We start from the raw sequence: 11,266 nt of genomic DNA, 5'->3' as shown, positions 1-11,266 counted from the left end.
GATAGCTGAAAGAGCATTAGGATTGGATTCAGGAGTGACCGGGTTCCAGAGCATCCCCTTTGCTGACTAGTTACGAGACCTTGGCAAATTACATAAATCTTTGACCCTCAATATCCGCACTGGCAAAATATGAGCCATTTCCCACACAGAGTTGTTAGGATTAGATGAGATATTTGTAAAGAACTTGACCAGCCTTGAACGTGTCACCTATTATTTTGACTGAACCAGTTGGCCTCATCTCCACCACTAACTGTTCAGACTTTTATCTTCAAAAAAAGCAAGACCAAGTTTTCTCAAGAGTTTAAAGCTTGTGTGATTTCAAGAATTTCATCTTGATGCTTTAAGATTGGTCAGTTCTTATTCCTAATTGTTATCATTAATACAGAACCCAAGTTGCAAGTCATGCTATGCGTCTCCTTTTTCAACAAAACAAGGTGTTGGATATTTAGGATGTTAATAATGCATTATTTCCTTTCCCTGAATATGGGTATAGAAATCAGGGCTAGTTTTTTTTTTGTTTGTTTGGCTTATCACATTCTCTTTCTTATGCATAGTTTTTGAAACTTGTGTAATAATAGTGAATTATTATTTTGAAATCACAGTTTCAGGCCCAAAGAAATTACTTTACTTCTAAGCCAGCCCTTATATAAAAAGAATTTTGTCCTGTGATTTGTTAATAGATTGCTCTTTATCAACCTAGTCTTCTAAATTCTAACTGCTGTAACATCACAATTACTGCTCTTTATTTGAATTGTGTCCATTTTTTATGATATAGAAACACTGATTAGAGAACATTTTTTTCCCTAAAAATATTTTCTGCATTATGTCTTCTGGTACAGATCTAAAATGGTTTCCCTATTCACTTCATTTTTCTCCCCTTTCAGGAAAAATGAGCGTCCCACCTTTTGTATCAACTCCATAGTGACTTGCAGTTTTCAAAACTGGCTCAGTGTCTCAAATATTTGAAAATGAAATCTTTTTTTATCTTTAAAAATGGCTAAATTTTTGTTATTAACTCATACTGTAGACATAATTTTGTTTTTTCACTTATTGAGATCTAAACAAAGATTGAATTTAAGTTGACATTTAGAAACAAAAATACCTTAGTCTTTGTGGTAAACCTATTAGTTCAAATTTCTTCCACAGAACTACTCAGTATCTCATCATGGTGTAACTAACATGATAACCCAGAGAAAAAACTTAAGAGTAGAGGGAGGCCTTTCTTCAAATCTTACCTCTGTTACTTAAGAACTCTGGGACTGTGGACATGTTTCTTACCCTCTGTTGAGTCTGGATTTCCTCATCCGTGAAAGGAGGATAATAGTACCTCTAGTATCTGTACCTCATAGGAGTCTGAGATTTAGGAGATCCTATCATATATGTAAAGTGCTTTGCTCTCATAGCTATAAGTTGCAGAATAGCTGCTGATTCTCAGCGTTAAGAGGAAATTTTCTCTCTGGGAGTTTGCTACAAAGATGAAATCACAGATCCTACAGGTTGGCAATAATTGTTCAAATTCTAGTAAGTTAGTTGGGAGAGGCTTAATAGATCATAGGCCATTAGGTGATTTTTTTTTTCATAAAGAGGAGGCTTAAGGATGACTGTAGCAACTCTTGAAAATGCCCTCTCAAGTAGTAGGGGTTGTAGAGGGAAGGAGTGCTTGCTTGCGGGGATGAAATAATGAAGCTTTTGAAGTACTGAAGTAAGTTTAAAGTTACTTGTGGCTTTATTGTTACATTTCTTTTAAGAATTTCTTTTAAAGTTTTTAAATTAGGTTTGAAGTTATCACAGTTATAAGCACCTAGCTCATTGCATTAAAAATCTAGATTTCAGTTGGAATGGAAACAGATCCTACTTATTCAGACCAATTAAAGACTGCCAACATTAATACACTCATGAATGTTTAAAATTGCTTTTATTTTGTTGAAATGTGTCATTATCAAATGACAAAAGAGCAATGCAATTTTATTTTTATATCTTTTAAGAAGTTAAAAGATTTAAACTGTTTCTTTTGATGAAACAACTGCTTTGATACTTTGAATCTGAAATTTCACAGACTCTTAAGAGCTGGTAGGAAACTCAAGAGGCCATCTAGTACAAGTTATATCCAAGAGAAATCTCCCTTGTTGTAAAGCTGATCAAATAGTCCTCTAGCAGGCTTCAGCTTGAGAACCTTCAGTGAGGAGACTCCCTTTGCTTCCTCAGATGGCCTGTTCTTCTTTTGGAGACAGCTCTAGTGGTTAGAGCAGTCATCAAGACTGAAGCCGCTGTGCCACCCATTGTATCTTGTTCTAGCCACTAGGACCAAAGCATAACAAGTCAAATCCTTCCACATGAAAAAAAATTTTTAAGGTATTTGAAAACTTATCATGTCCCTAAGTCTTCTCTAGGCTTAATGACTGCAGTTTTTCAACCAGTCGTTGTATGGTATTGTTTCTCAGTCCTGATTGCCCACTTCTGAATGAATTCTAGCTTGTCCGTGTTTCATAAAATTGGACCCAGAATTCAGCACAATGCTTCTGATGCAGTCTCACCATAGCAGAGTACAGTGGAACTATTACTTAGCTTTCTGTGAATCCTGTACCTTATTTTAATACAGCTCAGGGTGAAATATTTTGTTGCCTATCATGTCACATCATTAGCTTAGTTTGTAGTCTACTAAAAGTCAAAGATTTTCATAGAAGTTGTTGTCTAGGCTATGACTCCTCCATCTTGTGCTTGTAAGGTTTTTTTCAACTCAAATATAGAACTTTGCTTCTTTCTTTTAAATTTCCTTGTATTCAGTTCAGTCAGTCATTCTAGTCTTTTGAGATTTTCTTAAAGCCTGTCAACTAAATTGTTAGTCATTTTTTTCTAGCTTTGTGCCATTTGCACATATAATAAGTAGCTTCATTCAGAAAATAAGAATTTTGAACAATACATGGCCAAAGATAGTTCCCTGGAGCACTCGACTAGAAAACTCCCTCCAAGTTGTCATTGACCTATTCATTGATGACTGCACTTGGTTCTGGTCACTCTAAATTTCCCTGAGTCTCCTATGTGTCTTAATTTTTTCATCAAAATAGTGTGAGAAGCTTTGTCAAATGCTTTGCTAATATCTAAGTATACTAGATATATAGCATTTCCTGTCTAGTTATCCTGTTGAAAAAGAAAAAGGTTAGTCTGTTCTTTTATTTTTAAAAAAAATTTTCTTACTTACTAAGGTTCTTTGGACATGCCAGGTCTGGTGGGAGGAGGCCCAGAGCCTGAGAGTGTTGATCTAGAGCAGAACACGCAGGAAGAATCCGGGAAGGATTAGTGAACAAGGATATCTTGGGGCAGATTTGATTTCAGGAGAACAGCACCTCCAGTGGAGTCCAGGACTCCAGTATCAGTACTGTGTTTCAGTTAACAGGACACTGGGCTGCAAGTTAGATAATCAAGATTCTTAGTCCTGGGTTTTACCATTAGTTAAATATCTGACCTTTGGAAATTTGGAGTCATTTTAACCTCCTTCTTAGAGACAGCTTGGCATGGAGGTTGGAACAAGAGTCACAGGCAGACCTGAGTCTGAATCACATACCCACATACCCACAAGTCATTGTACTTTCACCCTCATTTTCTTCATTACTTTGAAATCATCAGCACTTCAGATTTCACCCTGAAGGTGTCAGAACAGCAACATGTCTTAAATTTCATGTCTGCCTTGGTCATAGATAGAATCCTAATGAATCTGCTCCCGTCCCCAATATTCTAACTTCCTTATGGGCCCCACTGAACAGCAGACATGTCCTGATTTAACCACCTAATCTGACTTTAAACACACCTCAGGCCCCCAGACTCAATACAGCCACTGCCCTCGGATCTAATTCACATATTTGAATAGGTGTGTTCTTATATTCAACCACAATCACATCATCCATCTAGCCCAAGACAGGACCACAATACCTAACTATCCATCTTGACCAGACAGGACCACAAGAGCTAGCCAATCAGAAAGCAGCACGACCAGGATGTCTGACCACCAAACCACAAGAAGGGACCCCCTCTCTGTTACCTAATCCCTTAACAAACCCTTCCTGCCTTTTTAATAGTCATAATTTCTGTTATGTAATCAGCATCAATACACTATAAATTTGCCTTTGTTGTCTTACTAAGGTGCTGATTCCTCTTGGAACCTACCCTGCTTCTGAGGAAAGTCAATCCTCAGTAAATGCCTGTACTTGGATTAGAGGTGGTCTGACTGTATTCTTGGAGACAGTGCTGCCGCAACACACCATGAAGCTGAAGAAAGGGGACTCTAGCTTGCTGAAGGATGTAGGCTTAAGAGTTGAAGAATTTGGGCTTGTCCTGAAGCATTTCCAACAACTTTTAATCTGCCATCTGTGTGTCTTAGGATCTCATACTTGTTCTTGACTGTGGCCAACACATTGTTGGACACTCAGATTTGAATTTGAAAGGAAAAGCTAAAGGAGTAGCTAGGGAAGATAAGGAAAACTTCCAAATATCTTAAATAGATTTAAGACATTCTATGATAAAGGAAAGTGAATGTATTGAATTAGTAGAGTTTTGTGAGTAGAGGTGGGAAGGAAACTTGGTTTGTGGGTAGGAAAAGGTTGGAGATGTGGGAGAAAATAGGAAATAAGTAGGAAATTGGGTGCATAAGGAAATGGAGAAGCTGCTTGGTATAGTGGAAATAACACTGGATTTGAAGTTAGAAGACTTAGGTTCATATTCCACTTCTGCTGCTTTTAAGGCATTAGCCTCAGGGATCTTGAGTAAGATAGTTCATTTTGCTGGGCCAGCGTGATTGAAAGGCATGCTGTCTCTGATGCTTATTACCTGTGGAACCTTGGACAAGTCACTTAACCTCCCCAGACCTCAGTTTCCCCAGCCCCAAAGTTAAGGGGATGATCTAAAATCCCTCTCAACTCTTTAAGTCCTGTGATGTAACAAGAGTGGCTGGTAAGCAAGGTAAATAAATATATGGAAATTAGGCAAATAGTTCCAATTTGTAATATACTTACAGGTTATTTATTCTTGTTTTAATACCTGTCCTGGCTAGGGAGTGATATAATCCTTTAGGTTACCCACTTTCTTTTCTTTGTTGCAGTTACTACTTAATGTAGTGGGAGCAGGAATTCACCCATTTCACAAGGTAATCTTAGAAATCATAAAACTTTTGGAGTACTTTAAAACAATCTAATACAGCTTTAGTATTAACTGATATTTTGCACAATGTCCCTGGAAACTAAATCTCAAAATTTGATAAAAGGAAATTTACAATCATGAGTCATTGTAATAAGTGAGACCAGCTTGGCTTTACTGCCTCTGAAGCAAGTCTATAACAGAGCCTTGGACTTGGGAGTTAGGAGGGCTTGGGTCCAAATCCTGCCTCAGACCCTTAGTAACTGTGTGACCCTGGACAAGTGACTTAACCTCTTTGGGCCTCAGTTTCCTTATCTGTAAAATTAGGGGATGGGATTTGACCTCTAAGACTCCATTAGGCACTAAGTAATAGTGATAGCTGTCCTCTAGTACTTGTTAAGGATTCGCAAAGTGCTTTGCATACACAGGGTGTCTGAAAAGCATCGCCGTAATTTTTTGATGTTAAAGCTTAAAACTGCACCAAGACTTTTGAGACAGTTTTATCTTGTTTGATCCTCTCAACAAACCTGTGAGGTAGGCACTCTTATTACAGATGAGGAAACTGAGGCTGAGAAAAGTGAAGTGACTTTCTCAAGGTCACACAGCTAGTTAGTATCTGAGGTAAGTTTTGAACTTAGGTCTCCCTGATTACAAGTCCAGAGCTCTAGTCCGTAAAGCAGTCTGTCATCCTGTGCTTGGCTTGCCGTGGAAAAGTGTTACTACTTGAGTACCCCTAGTTTCTAACTGTATCGCTAGTCTGGTGGTATTGGGACGTTCTGACTGATAGGCAACTAGCTAGTCGTGCATCAGATTCAGGGGGTTTAATTAATTTGATTAAATTTTGAATATCGTATTTCTGGATATAGAGAAAACTGTTGTGTAGGAGACCTGTTAATAGAATACTTGAGGAATGTGCCAGTGTTGAGGTTAGTTGTACTGTTCTTGAGGCAATATCAGCTGCCTCTTCAACCACCCCCACCCTTGGAAACTGATTTCTGGGAAAGTAATGACAATAGCTCCGACTGATGTTGAGGTTATAAAATGTTTAACATGCATCATGTTCTTTGATCCTCACAGTTACCTCGTGAGCTAAGTAATGTAAGTCTATCTACCATCATGTGAGGAAAAGGTTGAATGTGCCCAGGGTCACATATTTGGGGTAAATGGACCCACCCTAATGGTCTAAGCCTCCCAGTGAGCACTCCTACTGCAGTATATCTGTCTCCTAGTCTTCCTTCAGTGTTGTTTAATTTGTAAATGTGCTCATCTTCAAAATGGGTGGGGGGGAAAAAACCCAGTCTGGGCTTAGAGTTTGAGAACATCTTGATGAAAATCTGCCACTGTAAGAAATGTTTAAAATCCCTAATTTCACAATTCATAAGCATTAAAGAATTACTTCTATCCAATCTATGTAAAATAACTTGTTATTTTTAATATAGCAAGGTGGTAAAGGCTTTTGTAATCGAATAGGTTTAAGAAATATAACTTAAATGAATACGGAAATCAGTATGTGTTGTCTTTGGAGATTATGTCATTGGGCGTATTTTTATGCTGCATTGCAGTAGCCTTATTGCGGAAGTGCAAGTATTCCTGGTGCTCCAGGGACTCACCACTTCAGTGGGCCTCAGATATCCTCTTCCTCTTCTTCAAATGTAATATAGCCACACAGTCAGGAATCACAGAAATGGAAAGTCTCAGCTAGAGGCAAAGTTGGGGTTGTGTGTTTTCTCCAGGTTTTTCTCTGTATAGCTAGCCAAGAGTTTTTTTGTTTTGTTTTGTTTTTGTTTTGTTTTGAGGGCACAGTAGGGAAATGCAAAGATAATAGTACTTGAATAATGCCAAATAAAATTTCCTTTTGTAGATTAAAAAAAAATTTAACAGATGTGGAGACTGGTTATCTTGGTTAGTGGATCTTTTAACATATATAACAGGATCCTATTCTATTCAAAATAGAAGAGTCAGTTTTCTGATTGTGTTTTCAATGTGCTCAGAAACACTGCACTTAGATAAACATCTGTGGGCTTGCTCTCATCCTAAGAAAATACTTGTTTTATGCTATCTATTCAAAAAACTTAAAAAAAAATAGTGGCATATAATTATTTTTTAAAATCAGTCTTCATAGAGTCTAGTAACATTTAAAGAAAGCATTTTATTGCATTTATTTCTGAGGAGGATGCTTTTGACACTGAGAAAGGTAATATATGTTCAATTCTTTTATGTCATGTAGGCTATACTTTTTACATGTTACAGTAGGGAAAACCATAGAAGCTGAAAGAAGTCTTTCTTACATATGTTTGAGAATTTACACTTCATTGGTTAGCCATCTTGCATCAGCTTCTTCCTGCATCATTTGTTTTGAGCTGATACTGTTTGGCCTATGATATTTCTAAGACACTATGGGGTCCTATGTCTATAATTATATTTTTTGATTGGACCTGTTGATTTCATCAGGTAGAGAACCAGTGAGGAATGTCCCCTAGCAAAGCAAGTCTGAGTGTGCTCTATGGGTTGGGGAGTTGTCTGGAACACGGAGATGAAGTGACTGGCTTACGCAGGCTCACCCCGTCATTGTGTGGCAGTTTTTATGATTCCAAAGCCAGCTCTCGATCCCTTAGAATGCACTGCTCCTCTGTTATGAAATATCTTGGTGTCTGCATTAAAAATCTCTTTGCATCAGCACTTCTCATACTGAACTGTGGAATGTATGGCATGACTAGGGTTCAGTGAAAACATCTGCTCCCTCCATTCATTTATTTATGACATTCATTTAAACATTTTTTTGTGTTTTAAATTCCCTGCCTTCTGCCCACTCTTCCCCTCTCCTTACGAAATATGGTATCAGTTATATATATCAAGTCATGCAAAACATATTTCCATTTTAGACATGTTGCATAAGAATAATATAAAAAGCAAGAAACCTAAAGAAAGTGAAAAAAAATATACTTCAGTCTTCATTCAGAGTAATGAAAACATTTCAGTATTAGGAAGTTATCTAAAAAGGATTGGCCCTTCTCCAAACACAGCATGAGAACCTTTGATGCCAGGGGCACTGTACTATGTCAGCCTGCAGCTCTGACCTCTACCTTTTGGATTCAGTTCACTAAATTTATTTGCTGTTTTGTGTGGTCATTCTTGGTAATGTACCATCCCTCAAGGTAGCTTTGTGCCTTTACCACGGAGCCCTTCCAAAAAAGGGTTGTATTTTTCAGAGATGTCCTCTGGCCAAATCAGTTAAGAAACACTGCCTTACATGCTTAATGACTGGTCAGTAACTTTAAAAAATACATACACAAAACAGTAGGTGACACAAAACAGATGGTACGCTTCTTAGCTTCAAATCAAATATTTTGTTGTTCAGTCTTGTCCAACTCTTCATGATCCCATTTGTGGTTTTCTTGGCAAAGGTTCTAGAGTGGTTTGTTATTTCCCTCTCAAGCTTATTTTATAGATGAGGAAAGTGTGGCCAATAGGGTTAAATGATTTGCAGTCACATAGTTAGTAAGTGTCTGAGGCCAGATTTGAACTTGGGAAGATGAGTCTTCCTGACTCCAGGCCCAGCACTCTATCTACTGCACCACCTAGCCACCCTCAAATCAAATGAGATCATATCAAATCAGATCCTATTTGTAAAGCATAATGCCTGGCACATGGTAGGTGCTTAATAAATGCTTATTTCTTTCTTTATATTTTGTGTGGACTTCCAAAGGTCCTTCAGTGGAAGTGTTTTTATGTTAACAAATATTATTAAAAAGATTTGAAGTTCTAGTATGTACTTTGTACTTGTTTTAATTAAGATTAATGGAGAAAGTACCTTTCAGATGATATGCTTGTGAATTTTGCATATTACTTTAGTTTCCTCATGTGTTAAATGAGGAGGTAGAGCTAGATTTTTAAGCCCAGAAAGGCTATGATTATATAGGCATAGTACCCTGTAATTGATGGTGAAACTAAAATTATTCATTTGTATGTAGTCCTCTATTACAGAGAAATCTCTATAGCCGATTTTTGCTTATATATATATTGTCACAAAAGGAATTTGTAGCTTTAGTTAGCTATCATATTTAGCCCCTTTTCTGAATTTAACACTTACTAGCTGTGTGATCCCTGGGCAAGTCACTTAGTCATGTTTGCCTCAGTTTCCTCAGCTGTAAAATAAGCTGGAGAAGGAAATGGCAAACTACTGCAGTATCTTTGCCAAGAAAATCCCAAATGGTGTCACAGAGAGTCAAATACAACTGACATGACTGAACAATAATAACTGAATTTAAGATTTCTTACGGTAAGCATTCTTTATTAAGGTCATAAAATTTAGGTCCGTTGTATGAGCATTTCTTTTAAGTATGCTTAAACTGTAAGCCCCAAATTAATTGTGTCTATAAGTGCTAACAAAAACTGAAAAAAAAATCTGATTAGTCTTTTAAAAAAAGCTTTTTTTTTGTTTTGTAGAGGATGTTGGTGATGAAGGTGAAGAAGAAAAAGAATTTATTTCCTATAATATCAACATTGACATTCATTATGGACTTAAATCCAATAGGTGAGTAGTAAAAGTTAAAATGGAATTAAAAGGCATTTATTAAGCTTTTATTATGTTTAAAGCACTGTACTAAGCCTGGGAATACAATTAGAAAACCGAGATTGTCTGTTTTGGGGTCATTTTAGTCACTGAGCATTATCAAGCAACCACTATGTGCCAGGCACTGTGATTAGTGCTGAGGGTACAAAGAAAGACAAGAGTCAGTCCTTGCTCTTGAGGAGATAACACTCAGTGGGGAGACAACCATGTGCAGAGGTGGCACTGCAGCTGATCTCAGAGGGAAGGTAGTAGTATTAAGGGGAATCAGGAAAAGCTTCTTCTAGAAGGTGGACTTCCAGCCGGGACTTGAAGGAATACAGGAGATGATGAGGGAGAGTATTCCGTGAATGGGGAAGAGGCAGTGAAAATGCCTGGAGTCTGGTGATGCCACAGCAAAGAAGCCAATGTTACTGAATCTCAGAGAGAGAGAGAGAGAGAGAGAGAGAGAGAGAGAGAGAGAGAGAGAGAGAGAGAGTGTGTGTGTGTGTGTGTGTGTGTGTGTGTGTGTGTGTAGAATAAGATATAAAAAGCATGGAAATGCAGGAGATTGTAGTGAAAATGCCAGAAAGAGGATTTTCCATTTGAACCTGGAGGTGATGAGGAGCCATTGGAATTTATTGAATAGGGGGTGATGTCAGATCTGTGCTTTGGGGAAAATTCAGCAGCTGAGTGGAGGATGTACTGGGGTGGTGAGAGGCTTGAGGCAAGGACACCCACCAGCAGGTTATTGAGTCGTCCAGGTTGGAGGTGATGAGGGCCTGCACTAGCAATGTCAGAGGAGAAGAGAGAGGATATCCAAGAGATAGCAAAGGTAAAACGGACAGGACTTGGCAACGGGTCAGATACTGGAGGGAGTGGGAATGGGGAGAGACAGTGAGGAGTTGAGGGTGATGCTTGGGTGCTCCCAGCCTGGATGACTGGGAGGATGGTAGTGCTCTCAACAGCAGCAGGGAAGTTACAAAGAGGGGAGTGGTTTGGTTTTTTGGGGGGTGGGGTGGGGTGGGAGCATAATGAGTTCAGTTTTGGACACATTGAGTTTTAGATGTCTACTGGACCTTCAGTTCATAATGTCCGGAAGGCAATTGGAAAGTGACACTGGTGGTTAGAAAACAAGTTAGCACTGAATAGACCTCAGAATCATCTGCATAGTTTATAGTTGGATCTATGGGAGCAGATGTGATCACCTGATGAAATAGTGTAGTGGGAGAAGAGGGCCAAGAACAAAGCCCTGGGAAGATATCCACCATTAGCAGATGTGACCTGGCTGAAGATCCAGCAAAGGAGATTGAGAAGAAACAGTCAGACAAGTACCATGAGAACCAGAAACCTAAGGAGAAGAGGGTGATCGACAGTGTCATAGGCTTCAGAGAGGTCAAGAAGGATGAGGATTGAAAAAAAGCCAGAGATTTGGCAAGTTAGAGATTATTGGTAACTTGGGAGAGAGCAGTTTCAGGTGAATGATGAGCTGGGAAACCACTCTAACAGAGTTAGAAAGAGAGTGAGAGAAATGGAAATGGAGGCACTGATTGTCCATGGCTTTCTCAAGGAGTTCAAGCCACAGAAGGG

The 11,266-nt window shown here is 38.5% G+C and overlaps 1 protein-coding gene across 2 annotated transcripts in view; it reads left to right on the top strand.

Moving 5' to 3' along the window:
- The window catches only part of DYNC1H1 (dynein cytoplasmic 1 heavy chain 1), a 95,101-nt gene that overhangs the window by 1,217 nt on the left and 82,618 nt on the right, over positions 1-11,266 (top strand). For both annotated transcript variants that reach the window (XM_020971199.2, XM_020971198.2), the window contains exon 2: positions 9,574-9,661. In XM_020971199.2, the coding sequence (XP_020826858.1) occupies positions 9,574-9,661 (88 nt within the window). The remainder of the gene's footprint in view (positions 1-9,573; positions 9,662-11,266) is intronic.

The sequence above is a fragment of the Phascolarctos cinereus genome, unplaced genomic scaffold, assembly GCF_003287225.1.
Source record: "Phascolarctos cinereus isolate Bilbo 61053 unplaced genomic scaffold, phaCin_HiC Scaffold_2;HRSCAF=192, whole genome shotgun sequence".
In the NCBI taxonomy this organism is placed as follows: Eukaryota; Metazoa; Chordata; class Mammalia; order Diprotodontia; family Phascolarctidae; genus Phascolarctos; species Phascolarctos cinereus.
The sequence above is the reverse complement of the archived record's forward strand: the minus strand, read 5'-3'. Positions and strand labels throughout refer to the sequence as shown.